This window comes from Vidua chalybeata, chromosome 16 (genome assembly GCF_026979565.1).
Source record: "Vidua chalybeata isolate OUT-0048 chromosome 16, bVidCha1 merged haplotype, whole genome shotgun sequence".
NCBI classification, from domain to species: Eukaryota; Metazoa; Chordata; class Aves; order Passeriformes; family Viduidae; genus Vidua; species Vidua chalybeata.
In genome coordinates this window covers 9,741,328-9,757,091 of record NC_071545.1, presented here as the reverse complement: position 1 = coordinate 9,757,091, position 15,764 = coordinate 9,741,328, and the positions used below count along the sequence as shown (strand labels likewise).

General features: G+C 39.6%; 1 protein-coding gene across 1 annotated transcript in view; it reads left to right on the top strand.

Annotated features, from left to right (window-relative positions):
- BAIAP2L1 (BAR/IMD domain containing adaptor protein 2 like 1) overlaps positions 1 to 15,764 on the top strand; it is a 35,202-nt gene that overhangs the window by 16,254 nt on the left and 3,184 nt on the right. Inside the window, exons 4-12 of the mRNA XM_053957305.1 lie at positions 9,203 to 9,264; positions 9,360 to 9,431; positions 9,763 to 9,900; positions 10,980 to 11,132; positions 11,582 to 11,749; positions 12,490 to 12,640; positions 13,717 to 13,924; positions 14,204 to 14,281; positions 14,622 to 14,787. Coding sequence (XP_053813280.1) covers positions 9,203 to 9,264; positions 9,360 to 9,431; positions 9,763 to 9,900; positions 10,980 to 11,132; positions 11,582 to 11,749; positions 12,490 to 12,640; positions 13,717 to 13,924; positions 14,204 to 14,281; positions 14,622 to 14,787 — 1,196 coding nt within the window. The remainder of the gene's footprint in view (positions 1 to 9,202; positions 9,265 to 9,359; positions 9,432 to 9,762; positions 9,901 to 10,979; positions 11,133 to 11,581; positions 11,750 to 12,489; positions 12,641 to 13,716; positions 13,925 to 14,203; positions 14,282 to 14,621; positions 14,788 to 15,764) is intronic.

Sequence of the window (15,764 nt, the reverse complement as noted above, 5' to 3'; positions counted from 1 at the left end):
TTTAGACAGTGATAAGATGGGGTGTAACACTCCTGCAGCCCTGACCTGCTTAGGGTGGTTGTGTGTTGCAGTGTGGTGGTGCTGGCACCAGAACTGGTATCTGGGCACCTACAGCTCTAAGAGCAGCTGCCTGTGTGCCCTGACTCTGGGCTTCAGCTCAGAAACCCCTAATGATGCTTGTGAGCGCACACCCTCCAGGGAAAAATACATATTTAAAACACCTGCAATGAGTGAGACTTGATATCTTCGTGCTGTGCCTCAAAGGCCTGAGGAAATGGCGAAGGGATTCCTTAAAGCATTTCTCACCGTGCTGGAACAGTAAATTCCACGTGAGCCTGGCACCATCTTTCATCCTGCAGTGGGAGCCTGGGCAGGATGCCCTGGACCTCACCTGTGTGTCCATGCTTCCTGGGTTGTGGCCAGGTCTGGCTAGGCCAGAGTGACTCCAGGTGTGTGCTCCCCCAGCCTGACCCCCCCAAACACGGCTCCATCAGCGGGGGCTCGTTCGGGGCAGGAGGTTGTTCTCTCTCACACCTCTGAGCTAAGGATGCTGAGCAATCACAGCCTTTCCTCACCACCAGCCCCAGGTGAAATCAGCCTGTGTCAAGAAAATGTACTTCTTGTGCTCTCAGTGAGAGACAAAATGGAAAGTAAATGACAACTTTGTGAGGAAAATAACGTCATAGTTGTAGCTAGCTTGTAAATCCTTTAGTGAAAGGATATATTTAGTCTGTACAGTCAGCTCTTCCTGCTGAATTATTTCTCAACAAAAAAAAATCTAGTATCCATTGTAGATGTCACTAACAGTCCCACGGGGCAGGGCAGGGAACCTAAACCAATTGTCTTGGACTTCTGAGTAAGAGAATTTTATCAAAACTTTGGACTCTATTTAGATATGGGGTTTTTTGGTTTGAGGTTTTTTTGGACACTGCTAAGACTGTGAAATTCAGTGGCAGTTCCAAAATGCTGCAATGAAAGTTGCAGTGGTTCCTTGTGGTTTATTGCATTTCATGTAACATTTATAATGATGACTTAAATATTTACCCTTTCTGGTACTGGAAACCCATAAAAACTTCAGTTTTTGCTGGTTAGCATGATTTGTTTGTTCCATCCCTGCTGTAAAACAGGGATTAGCTCTCTTGTATGATCTTCCTTAACTAATCTGCCTCAAACCAGCAGGGTTTCATCCAGGCAAGTTCAAGCTTGTGGCTGTATTGTAACTTTTTTTTTTTTTCACCTGACTTGTGTGAAGATTACCAGTCACTGTACCCCACTGCAGCTCAGGTATGAAAAGCTGATTTATACAGGGCTTCCAAGGCCCTAAGAAAGATGAGTTTCTGATATACAAACCTTAATGTATTGTGGGTTTATATGTTTGCGTAAAAAAAAAAGAAAATAACAAAAATGCTTGCAGCAGACTTCATATATATTAGTAATGGAGTAACAGGTGGAAAAACAAGTTTGTAATTTTTCATGCATTATTTACATGGCATTTACTTTTCCTTTTTTTAACATTAAAATTTAGTTTCTGTGCTTACCAATCATCTGAGACAAGCTGAATATTTCATGTTGATTATCATCTGTTCAATGATATAGTATGTTTAAAAAAATTCTCATCTCTGAATTTTTTTTGACTAAGAGATCAAAACATCTTGTGAGAAATGGGGGAACTAGACTGCAGACTGAACTTTGCTGAATCTGCAGTAAAGTCACATTCCTCTTTAGAATACAATGTGAGCTAATGTTTTTGTTCCATTTCAAACAGGAAAATAGGAGCATCACCCCAAGAACAAACTCTGAGTAACTGGAAATCGAAATGGTCTTGTTAATGTCATAAGTATTCACTCTTGTGTAGCCATATGTGGGAATAAGTCATGGATTAGCAGTTCATTGCCCACTTTATAGCATGGTATGAACTGTGTAGTTCTTTCTAAAGTCACCTCTGTCCAGCTGAAAGAATTTGGCATTAATTTTAGTCTTAGTAAAGTATATTTAAAAAGCAAGTTTATCCTTGGGTTTAACTGAATATGGCTTATAAAAAGGCATTGACTTTCTAAGGTATAAAGAGCTGCGCAGTATTCTGTCTCTTTTAATATTTAAATGTCCCAGAGTTTTAAAGAAAAGTAATAATTTTAATTCAAGTAATTAAAATTCTGTCTTCTGTACTGGGGAAGTCCTTTGTTATGTGGTCTTAAACTATTTCAAATGATCATCAATGAAGTTTTAGAAAGGGGTGACTATATATAGTTCTGATCCTGGGCTGAAGGATCAGAAAGGAAATGATATCATAAGAGGTGCTAGGCTACTAGAATAGAAGTGAACTGTGCTCTATCCCTTCATTGTTTGCCTAATTATGAAATGGGAAAAGGATCTTTGAATAAGAGGATTCTTTGATTCTATTTCCCATGCTGAGAGCAATGTGTAACCTAATGACAGGGAAGTGCTCAAGAGAGTATTGCCAAGTATGTGCCAGTGAGAAACAGACAGGCACTTGTATGGCTAGGTTATATATGTACAGGCAAACGTGTACATTGCAAAATAAAGCCAATATTTGGGAAGGACAGAACTTAGTGTACAGTATTTCCTGTAAAAGTAAAATGCTAAAAGTCTCCTTTGGTCCTACAGATGCATCTTGTGCCTAGAAAGTTCTCTGTGCTGGGAAAAGCAGCTGTGGACTCCTGGCCAAGTGTGTTGGCTGTGATATAACTGGAAAGAATTAATTTCACTGGGTAAAAACAGAGGCTGAAGTTGTAGGCTGTTTTGGGTTGGGTTGTTTGGGTTTTTTTCACTTGAATCAGATGAAAATTTGATTGTGGTCAAAGACACTTAAGAAGTCAGCATGGGCTAGAATACATTTTTCAGGAGCACAGCAGTGAAGTCCTGTAGGAAGGAGCAAGTGGAGCACTGGGAGTTCATCAGCTCAAACCCCACCAGTGCCCAGTTCACAAAATTAGCAACAGCATCCTGCACAATCCTATTTATTGCTTACTGCCTTTGTCTGGACGTGGAGGCAAGATACTCAGACTACTTAGACTTAGGCATCTTGCAGAACTGTTTATCTCTTCTGTATCAATGAGACTGAAAAGTAATTATTCATTTCCCTTAACCCTTAATCTGTTTTAAATTAACTAACTTATTTGCTTGTTATATCACAGAAACATTTCTCACTGTACTAAGGTTGTTCATAGCCTTAATGAGAACTCTGCATATTTTCAAATGAATCTCAGAATCCCATTTAAAATGTGAAGTTCTCCTTACTTCTATTTTTATTTTATTTACAGATTTTATTTATGTATGGTTCTAGCTTTCTTAGGGTATTATATCTAGCATGTAGAGTGGACTTAAAATACTTTACTATACTTTAAAATCTCTTCCCCTTTTCTTGATTAGTCTTTTTTTTTTCTTCTCTTCCTCTTCACCTTCTGCAGTCACCTTCACAAAATGGCACTGAATGGTCATGTGTCAATGCCATTTTATAAAATGAATTACAGGGAGATTTACTCCCGAGTTCCTATTCCATGGTCGCTCATGCAGTAAGGAAAGGCAGACTTGACCTAGTCCTGCTGATTTATGTGCATATTACTATTAATTCTACAGATGGGGGGAGTGTGTTAAAGCAATCTGGACAAATTTTATCAGAAGTGCAATTAGAGCTGGGCAGGTCTTGCATTATATTATGATTCTTTATGATTTTCTTCCTTCATAAGTTAAATTCCATTAAACCTCTTGGTTTCATTAACGCATCCCTTGCACAGTTAAATCCTTCCTATGACACAATGATAAATTTAACATGTTTGAAGTTTGGCAGATGCTTTGTTCAATCATATTTATTTGTTACACTGTATTCCTTTGAAACTTCCTATTTTACTACCTCCTGGGGGCTACTGTTTTGAAGGGACTTTGTTTCTAACTTTCCCATGTTATAAATGCCTTTTTTCTGGGCAGAGGGTGACCTGGAGAAAAGAGCATCTTGCCAGCAATAGCATCTAATAGCACACTTGGACTGTGCTGTCTCCATTGCAGCTTTGATTCAGCCTTCCATTCTCTTGTTTAATAGAAATAATTATGTGGCTTCATCTCTAAGTCACAAAGTTAATCAACCTGCCCTGAATACAAAACAGGGCAACGGGAGGTAAATGAGTGATATGATTAAGCATTTTGCCTGTTCCCAGACATCTAAAAAAGTCACTATTAAGAGACCTGAATTTTGTCAAAAGCAACCTCCTCTAAATAAAACAAAATTGAATTCTATTTAAAGTAAGCTGATGTAATCAATACTTTTATTGATTCTAATGTAGCTATTTGGTATTTAAAAGTATAAGTGATTTTGTAGGTAGCTGTTGATACTTGTTTCTATGACAGAACTCTATTGATTGAATTCCATTTTTGTTTCTAACTTGAACAAATTCTTTTAGACTTCACAAGAACAGTCAACACAAGGTGAAAAGGTAAATAACCTGAACAATCAGCCAGTGCAAACAGTGAGGTTGAAGTGTAACTTCTGCAGAAGTTCTGGCCTTACAATGAGTATTTCTGAGAGAAATTGCTTTCCTTGGTTTTCATCTCCTGGGCAAGACAGCCTTTCAAGGATTTTTTCTTGCTCAGGGGATGCTGTATATGGAGAAATGACTGCTGCACCTTTTGGACTCATGGTTGTTTTGGGTTTTTTTGTAACAAACCCAACATCATTAATGAAATTCTAGTCTGTATTACTTTCTCAATAGAAAATATAGATGCAACCAACATCCTTGGTTAAGCCTAAAAATATTCCACAAATTCCTGAAGTTTCAGCTTAAAAGATCTTTCGATGGGTGCACTGAATCTAATTGAAACTGAAATAAATTTACCATGGAACCAATACTGTTCATGGTCCTATATCAGATTATAGCTGTATTATGACACATGGTTTCATGAACTGTATATGATGAATGTTTGTTTAATTTTTAAGTCATTTAAGATATTTGAGATCTTCCCCCAAAATCCTTTTCTGAAAGAGATTGATGTATCTCTTCCCTAAACTGCACCTCTAAGGTAATAGCAAAGTATCAGAGCAAGTATCTGTAAATTTCTACAACTACTTTTTTGTTTTCTAAAACAAAGTGGGAATATTTAATGTACACCTACTTCATTCAGTCACAAAGATTTCATGTCCAGCATGTGGGAAGATGGAAAGCAGAGAAGTATTGTTGAAAGACAAGTATTTTAATAGTTATGTTTATCATCAAGATGAGTGTTTTGGGTTTATTAATTAATTGCATAATGTGATGCCTAAAACTGGTTCAAGTTTACAGGATGGCTGCCACAAACTGGACTTTAGTGGCCTGGTGTCATGTTCTGTTGTTTTGTTTGATAGGTTTGGGGGTTTGCCAATAAATGATGCTGAGGTTAATATTTCGTTATCAGGTATTATGAGCACTCATATATAGAACCTAATCATGAGCAGCTTTAATATAGAGCAGAATATTTTAATTGATGTGAGAAATACATATTTGTCTTCACCTTAAGTAGTTTTCTGTGCCTTTTTGTGAGAGCCTTAGGTTATGCTGCCATTAATCCAGAGTAATCCACTGTCTTTCTTAGAGCTATTCTATAATTCACCGTGGTGATTTAAATTCAAATATTATGTTGAAGTTGTTCCATTTCCATTCTACTTGGACGCTGTTCTGTGTAGACTAGGGGTTATTTTGTCTCTCCTGAATTAGTCTTCTACAAAAACTTGTCACCTTGTATAAACTAATTCAGGAGAACACCATCTAAATGTGACTAACCCATTATCTTAAACTGGCAATAAAGAAATATGATATATGTTCTCTGCAAAAATGCTCTCTATTTATTCAAAGTGCAGAATCTGATCTATAATTTAAATCTTAATAGGTCAGAGTGTGGTTACTGTGGATGGGTTCTTTTCATGTTTGCAATCAACATTTTGTAAATGGGAAATGAAATGGGTGAGCCGGTACATGCAGTGCCTGTGGATTCCTGGTGGCAGGGAGGAGATCCCAGAATAATATATTTCATAATAATATATTATAATATATATATCATAATATATATAATATATATTATAATATATAAAATAATATATATAATATATTATATATTATAATATATAATATTTTTATATTCGATATGATATATATAATATAGATGCATTATATATATCATAATAATATAGTTCTTCTGTACATGAAATATAAACATGACTTTTGCGTGATGCACAATACAGGAAGTCTCTGGTTGAGAGCAAAAGAAAATGCAATTAGGGACAGAGTCACTGACAACTAAACGCACTGTTTAAACGTTTTCCGGAACACTCTAAAATAAACCAGTCAAATAACCCAGCACCAACCATTTAGAAGGAAGTGCAGCTTTCAAAGTTCTCTCAGGACATGTCTTGGCAGTATTTTTCTGTAACAGAGATGGAAAAGCCCCTTTCCAAGCAAGCACTCAAAGCCAAGAGGCTGCAGACAGAAACGACCCCGAGCGCGCTCGGGTTTTCCGTCGCGCCAGTGCAGGTGAAGGCGTTGGGCAGGGAGGGTGGCAGCCCCGAGCTGAGTCAATGCCCCACCTCGCTGCATGTCTGTCCGTGCTGGAACGCTGGCCTTGCCAAGGATTAGCTCAGTGCTCTGCCTTGGCAGCCACTGTGTGCAGTGGGGTTTTTACACAGAGCAGGAATAAGTTTGTTTTAAAAGCACAGAAATCTGTAAGGGTAATTATTTTGCGGGCCATTCCAGTTCTCGCCCTGAATTTCTGTAAGTTCCCAAACAGCTCTCTAAAACCAAACAAAGTTTGTAATTTTGTTTGTATTTCTTATATTTTTCCTGCTTTCTTTTATCAACATTTTCCTTTTTAAGTAGATAAGTATTTTTTTGTATTTTGTATATTTTTATCCTTTTGTAGATAAGTATTCACAAACTCTTCTAACTTTAAAAACCCATCACAGTCTAAAATGTATCTTTTGAGTTGAGTTGATGAAACAGAAACAGTAGGAACCAAAGTGCATTCACTTCTGGAGCCTTAAAATAACACTTCTCACCTCCGTTACTTCAAGTGTTTGTGTAACTAATTGTATTTATTTTTCTATTGCATGTGAGCAACTAATTACTGTAGCACCTCTCACTTCTCATAGTATTTATGTTGCTGTAGTTACCAGCAACTTTAAATATGAACAGAAAAACCACAGCACTCTGTGGGCTGTGCAGAACTCAGAAAAATTATATATATTAGAAAAAAAAAATCACTCCTCTGTGACTGTGAATTCCTTTTCTTGCCAGTCAAGGGGTTGTCCGTTCTCACTGCATTCCAATTCTTTCCTCTCAGTGTCCTGCAGTCTGTTGTGCAAAGAGAGGTAGGGGTGAGCACTGGAGCAGGAAGAGGGATTCCTGAAAAGCCAGGAGAGACACGTGTGTTTTCTCCTGCACCACCTGATGTTTCCCCACAAACAACAATGCAGACCCACATTTTATAAGATTTAGTTGAAAATCTGCTGTGTCATACTGCTTCACAAGAGATGTGGTTCTCCTTTCAAAGAAACTAAGATTTTGAGATGATGTAACTGGAGAATGACAAGTTAGAAGGGAGAAAGGTGGTAACATATCCATGGACATGGGGATGCTTCTGCCTGCTGTGAGAAGGATACCAAGTCACCAGCCTGCTCTCTGGGGAGACAGGCTTGGATGTCTGTGCAGATGAGAAGGCAGATGAGAAGGTTCTCATGAAGAGTTCTGTCATTCGTTTATTGAGCCAATTTTTTAAATTATTGGCATCTTTTGGGAGCTTTTCTGAACAGCTGAACGATCTGAAGCATTATGGGATGATAAGTTTTTGCTCAGGGGTTCTCAAAGAATATGGATGGGTATAAAACAAAATTCATACAGTAGTGTGTTGAGCACTTAATGCATCCGTTCTATTTTGACTCAAAAAAAGGAAACTAGAATTGCATAAGATGGCAAATAGGAGGGACACACAGTCCCATGCAGTGACTGCCAGTGATGTGCAGGAATTACAGAGCTGTGGTCACTCTGCAGCCCTGCCTGTGCACGAGAATAGCACAACTGCAGGTACCTGTGGCAAATCCAGGTGGGACAGCTGCAAGGGTGATTGAGGGATACAAGGATCACTGGAGGAGGTGTGCCAGGGAACCAAACTGAGCCTGCCAGTCCTGCCATGCAAATGGAGTGCCAGGAGAACACATCTCTAGTCAAGGCTTCTACCCAGTCTGTGGATCTTTCATGGTCCCAGCACTTCCAGTTCTGGTAGTGGCCCCTGCTCAGGAGCTGGTAGCAGTGGGCTGGTCTGATTTGGGTGCAGTCAAACTGGGCCCTTCCTGCTGCTCTCCTCAGCAGTGCTGCCACCTCCCAGACAGGGCTGGCACTCTCTGTGTGCCCGTGCCAGGGCAGGGAAGGGAAGGGCGTGGGGCTGACGTGGCCATGAGCAGCAGGCAGGGTGATGTGGCTGGCTGCAGGCAGGGCAGCACCAGCCCGCGGCTCGCACTGCTGCGCACGTACAGCCACACCCAAAGGTGGAGGGATGTCTCCTCTGTATCCTCCCGAAGTAAGATGGAACAGTTCAGCTTTCAGCTGCTCGCAGTCCTGACTGGGCTGTGTAAGTTTGTGCTGGAGAGAAGAGCAGAATGGGATATTCAGGGTCTGTTGTGAGGATGCTGAGGAATCTGCTTTGCCTTGGCTGTTGGTTAATGCAGCACAGGTGGGAATTCCTGTGTGGATCAGGTCTGTTTTAGCAGGTGTGCAGTGAGGGAACTGAAAGGTTGCTTTGTTGACTCTGAAGGTGCAGTAACTTAATAAACACTGAAGTTTAGTTTTCAGACTATGAAATGGATAGCAGCTATTTGGGTAGTAACAACTTGTGTGCTATTCTCTGACTTGGCACAAAAAGAGAGTGAGAACTAAACCAAGAGGAGCTGCTCTGGAGAGAAGGAAGTATTTCCTGGCACTCCAGGTCCCTTTTGCATAACAATGCATGATTAGTTATTCTTCTATCACTTATGAACTGCTTGATTTGTCTGTGGCCAGAGTGAATTATTCATTTCAGCTGCTGTGATGAGCAACAGCAAGAAATTTCCTACCCCTCTTAAATATAACCATTAATGAGTATTTAGTTAAATGTATTCTATTACTGCTCTTTGTTAACTAACTTCAGAAGTCTAAGAAAGAAACCAATATAGTTGTATGTTTATCAACAGGCCAAGTTCTGGTAGAAATCTCAAGAACACACAAGAAACTTAATGACAGTCTAGAGGAAAGTGTAAGTTAAATAATTTCTTCTAATTCATTTTCCTTGTGAAATTATAATCTACTTTTGCCAATTTTTAATAACCCTTAATTCATTTGTTTTTAAAGTTCAAAAAATTTCATAAAGAAATTATATCTGAACTGGAGAAGAAAACAGACCTGGATGTAAAATATATGACTGTAAGTACATTCAATTCTAAAACTCCTATTTTATTTGCCTATTGCTAGTCAAAGAATTTTTTTAGGTGTTGTTTCCCAAGATTTAATTAATTGATACAAACTTTAATAGAAATGCACTTTAGATATATAAAGATAGCCAAGATTTAATGCTTAATTTAAGTTAAAAGGGGAATTCCTGTATGACTTCATAGCTCCTTATAAAACTGCAGCAGTTGCTGAAGTCACTTGGGGTGTGTGAGCAATATCTCAGAGATCACAGTAATGCTTTCAGTCCCTTACACAGATTCAAGGCTGAGTGCATTATGAGAGGATGTAAATGCTTTGATTGCAGGCAACTTTAAAAAGGTACCAAACTGAACACAGAAGCAAACTGGATTCTTTAGAGAAGTCTCAGGCTGAGCTGAAAAAAATCAGAAGGAAAAGCCAAGGAGCACGAAATGTAACGAAGTACGAGCACAAAGAAATGGAGGTCAGTGCATTGTCTCTTATTTGTTTCTTTCTCTGTATGAGAACTGGTCAACAGAAAAAGTTAATGGTTCCTCGAAGCTGGTGTGTGCTAAAGGCACTCCTAGAGTTTGTACTGCAGCTGCAATTGAGCTCTCACTGCTCCAGTGTACATATTCAGAGGCTTCTGGTTCCTAGATTTCATCCCTTGGCCAATAATTGATCTGTAACTACACCTTTATGCAGAGCTCTGGACAGGGAGCCAGCTGAACTATGCAAATTCAGTAGTAATTTGCTATAGAGTAATTTCCCTAAGTAGGCACTGCCAACTTGTATTATTGCCTTTCCTACTGCCCTTAATCCAGCATTGCCATCTTGAGGTGAAATCCGAAATGGCAAGACACTGAAGAGAAACTGTTTTAAAATTAGTAAATCAGATTCTCATTGTCAGGTGTCTCTCTGAAAATACTTGCCATTGATATTTATATTTTCATGACACTTGTATTTCCTGCTAGCTTATATTTTTTTTTCTCCATAGCTATTTTAATTTCCAAAGAAATCTCTGTGTATAACGCAGCACAGTAAGTGGAGGTAACAGCAGCTCCTATTTCTTACTGCCTGTCTTTTAACCTGCTTTCATAAGACTTGAGGGTTTTTTGAAAGTTCTGGGTCTGAGTTCAAGGATTAGCATTTAATGAATCCTCATAATCTCAGATAAATATAGTTCAGTCTTATTAGTAACTCATATCCTCCCCCCCCCCAAATGAAGCAGAGATTCATCACAGCTTTGTGTGAATAAATGGAGCTGTGGTGGTGCAGACAAAGGTCATTAGTCTAATTTGAACACACACCACACACACCCCCCTCACAACCCCTAAATAGGCTGCTAATTGTCTGTGGGGACAGCATACATTCACCTGATGAGATCAAGGAAGTCAGATCTGTGCAGGAAAGGAGATGGACTTAGAAGTAGAGCCACCCTGTCCCACCCTGCCTTTCTAAAAGCTCTTTCTAAGGCTTTTAGAGTTTACTTAACTGACTGGATATAGCATCAAATAAAACTCAGAGGCTCTATGTGATTCTTTTTTTCCCTTTTTCCCTCAGTATTTGGAAACTGTGAGCTCTCGACAAAGTGATATTCAGAGATTTATTGCAGAAGGCTGCAGAGAAGCTCTCCTTGAAGAGAAAAGAAGGTTCTGTTTTCTGGTTGACAAGCACTGCAGCTTTACCCAGCACATGCACTTCTACCATGTTCAGGTCAGTGCTGTGAGAGTAAACAGAAATGAAACTCCTGAAATCCAGGCACACAGGAGTGTTTCCTGCAGCATGTAGACCAGACTGCCAGAAATAGTTAAGAAGAACTGACCTGCCAGACGAGTGCTGTGCCCAGTTCACAGACAACATTAACAATACACTATTCTATGAAAGGTATTGTAGCAAAAATCTAGGGTTACTGTGAATTTTTTTTAATCATGTATTAAGAGAAAAAATACATGGAGTGATCAGATACTTCCAATATCTGACCCTGCAACAGAGTTTTTTTACAACATCTTATTTATTTCAAAGAGGTATTCCTTAGAAGAATCTTAGAAAATACTTCCATTTTGCTGGTGTAAACATTTTGGTATAATGAAAGTTAACCAGTAGATTTGTGCAATTTTATGAAAAAGCCTGTCTTTGACTTGTATCTTTTAATTTGGATGCAGTGTGCAGACTTCCTAAAATCCAAGCTGCCTGGGTGGGAGGAAATCTGTAGTGATGCCACCAAAGTGCCTGAAAAAGTCAGAATGATGATAGATGAAATCAGGACCCCTGGTTCCACCCCGGTCTCGGGAACGCCGCAGCCTTCGCCGATGGTGAAGAGAAACACCCTGGTACGTTGTTCCTCGTGGCTGGGGGCTCTTCAGTGGGGGTGGAGTGGCTTCAAGAGGTTCTGCTGGACCTCAGCATTTGGGATGGACTCCATGGTGTATCTCAGCTGGAATATACTGGGCTTGGGTATGGAACCAAGATGATTAAGCTGAAGCTCTGCTGTGGGGAAAACACACAGCAGAGAAGGGAGGAGCACGTGTCCAAGCAAGGCTTAGTTCTCAGCTGGGTGCCCAGGCTTCTCCTGCAGAACTCAGCCTCAGGGCTACTTTTGTTCCAGCTATTCCATTTCCTACATTCTTGTCTCTAAGTAATAGCATTACATACTCAGTAGTTCAATGTAAACTTAAGAAAAATGTTATTTTCTATTTTCTTTCCTTCTTCCTTTCATGATTATTAGCTTATTGGAGTACAGGAGAAATTCTCATTTCTGCTGGTTTGAATGTTGTGTCATCATTAGTTGTTGAATTTCTAAAAGATTAGGGTAAACATCTAAACAAGAAAAATCTGGAGATCATCATGCTATTTACAGAAAAAAGGCTATTGTAGCCTTCCCACTAGCAAGTGTTTATCAAGCCTCTTACAAACCTTTGATCAGCAATTCCATAGGAACATGTGGGCTTTATGTCATGTTTAAATGTGTATCCTTTGGGAATATTTAAGCATTGTTCTCTAGAATTTAATATTGCAAAAAAGTTATTGCTGTTCCCTCAGTATTGTGATACTGTTGTTTCTGTGGCTCCAGATTGGAAATGATTTTTATCCTCACCAAGAAAATGCATCCAAAGTGCCCCCAGCTCCCACAGGCAGGGCGTACACGAGCCCACTCGTGGATATGTTCAACAATCCTGCAACAGCTCCCAAAGCACCTTCTGAAAAACTGAATCACTCAGCAGGTCAGTGTCCCTTCCCTGCAAACTGGGTAAGTGTGAATGACATCCTGCACTGTTCAAAATTACCTCAGGGCTGCTCTGCTACTATGATGATGTGAATTTCAGGATGTATAGAGGAGTAGGAAATGGTCTTTACAAAGGATTTATATCATTTACCTAACGGGAGAGAGATGTGTTAAATTAAATGCAGGTCAGGGTAAGTCCTTTCTATTTTAATTACTTTCCGTGTGTCACTGATTAACCCAACTTAACTGCTCTCATGGCTTGAAATGTTATCAGCAGAAGGCATTCCATGATTTTGAACAGTATACATCTGAGTGTTTCAGTGCACACAAACAAACGCTGACAGTCTCACTCTGGCTTACTTCAAGGGCACGTAGCAGTAAGAGAGAAATGCACATGGGACAAAATGCACAGAGTCTTGTAGTTCTTTTCCTGAAATTTAAAATCCTTATAAGATTTGCTTCCCAAGTGTCTAATATATTGATTTTTATACTTTCTGTGATATGGGGAACAACTAGGCCTAGACCACAGCATAAGAAATGCAGAACTCTTCAATGTGTAATAGAAATTCCAGCATTTCTTCCTTACAATATATTGTACTAGTCAAGTAACATACAGTTTTAAGCCCTCCTTTATATTTTTTCTGATAAACATCTGGTGTCCAGAAAGTGCTGAGTATCTGCAAGTCTTCTCAATGCTGAAGCTGAGTGCTGAGGCACATTTGAAAGTTAGATTTTATACACAGTTGCATTTTTCAGAAGGGAAAATTTTCAAAGGCCTTTTACACGTGTGATTGTTTAGTACTTTTCATGCCAAAAGAGGAAAGAAGTAGCCAGTTAAAACCCACAGAACTTTTTCTGCCTGTTGGTTCCACTTTATTATGCTGGGTGTGTGCATATAAAGGCATATGGAGTTAAGAACTTCATGGTGATAAGAAACATTGGCAGTGAGAGGTGTCTAAGTTCAAAGTCTCAGAACTCCATTTTCACGTGAGTTTTCCTTTATTTTTTTCCTCTCAGATTACTAATTGCATTTATTTCTGTGTGTCTAATTTTTTTTTTAACTTTTTTTGACAGAGAATTCAGATGATGCCAGTTTATCACGTTCAACTTCTGTTGCCACGGGACTGAACATAATGAAAAGGCAAAAAGTGAAGACAATCTTCCCTCATACTGCTGGAAGCAACAAGACATTGCTCAGCTTTGCCCAGGGGGATATCATCACCCTGCTGGTGGCTGAGGAAAAGGATGGCTGGCTTTATGGGGAGCACGACACAACCAGACTGTAAGATAATCATTACCCACCTTGAACATGAAGTAAAAGTGTGTCTCACCAGATTATGTTAGCAGATATTAGTAAATGGTTTTCCACCTTTTTTACTGGCTGTCACTGACTAGGGACTTGGGGTATCCCTCTAAAGAAAATCTCTGCACATACTTGGCACTAATTTGGCATCATCAGAAATTGGTTTCTTCAAAAGTTAAATCTGTTTGCTGACTTTACTGTTGTATTTTGAAAGATCTTTCCAATTTTATATCATATAAAAGACCTTTCCCTTTACAGAAAAGGATGGTTTCCATCATCATACACCAGACCACTGGATGAATCAGCAGAAGAAAAAGCCTTTGCCCCAGTGCCAAGGTAACATTTTGGGTGGCACTTGCAGAAATGCCCAGATCTTTGCTAACATTTATTTAAAATGTTATTTTTGCGCTCATGTTCTTTGAGGTTCAGTAACATGTACAGTAAATACTCTCTAATAGTCTGTAGTACAATGCCTTAATTATGCTAATAATGTGTTTTAATGGTTACACACAGACCCAAGGAGTAGCTTTAGAACAGCCTTAACTCAAAGTCCCCCTGGCTCCAGGACATGGCACCCATTCCAGCTCGTGCACTTCTGCGCTTTCCTGGTGCTCAAGAGACGTGCGAGGTGGATTCTGGCATCTGAGAATGGCATTTGTTGGGTTCTGTCTTGCAGCCCTGCACCAATCCGAAGTGTTAGCTCTGTGAACCTTGTGGAGAAAGGGGAAGTTGTCCTCCCACCACCAGACTACCTGGGGGCTGCACAGACAGACAGACGGATGGAGCCTGCCAAAGGTGCTGCTGTGAAAACTCCGACGGACAGAGCGGAGCAGGCAGGCCCGGTGAGTGCCCGGGGCAGGGAACCCAAATACTCCACCCTGCTTGGATGGGCTCCTAAATGAGGCCCTGGGATCTCCAACCTCACCTACCTGTGCTTGACCTCAGCCCTTTGACCCATCTGTCTCCAGCAATATCAGGGGTTCTGGCATTTCAGTCCATCCATCCTAACAGGAAGGGAAGAGAATTGTTCAGGGATATAACTGACCCTGCAGAGCAAAACTTTTCAGCCATGGAATCTGTTAAACATGAAAAGAAATCTCACAGAAAGCAGTACAAATCCATCATCTCCAGTGATGTTAGAGCTGTGGGGCACAGGGGACTTACAGCAGCATAAACTCTGTGTTTGCAGCTGTTGCCAGGGGAGAGCTGTACTAACTCCTGGCTGTACTCAGCAAAGCTGCAGCTAAGTGAAAATACATTTTTTTATTAACAGATCATGTGTTACAATGCTATTATTTCTGCTATTTAAGGAGCATTCAAACTGATTCAAAATGAAGACTAATTAAATTAGGAAATTATGAGCTTTTTTTCTTGCTGCTTGTTTAAGTAAGTATTTTGCTGATGTGTATGTAAGGGTGATGTTTTTGAGACTTTCTCCAAAAAGCCTCTCGAAGCAGAGATCACATTTTGAAGGCAAAAAAAAAAAAAAACCCAAATTAAATAAAATAAGGTTAGCATTGCTAAAATATGAGACACTGTACCAAAGTAAGATGCAAAGTTCTATTAGTTGGTGCCATGGGAAACCTCGGGAATCAAAGAATAATACAATTGGCTGCCAGTAGCTAAAAATGGTATTATTTATTGGTATGACTAAAATATTTTGTCTCTCAGTATAGCATCCAAACAAATTATAGGTTGACCTGCTGACAGATATTTTTGCTTTCAAAGTAAGTTGGTGAATCCTACAGTAGAAATTGAAATTGAAGTGGCCTTTACAATCACCTTCATAATTGAATCACAGACTTGTGTCTAGTTCTTA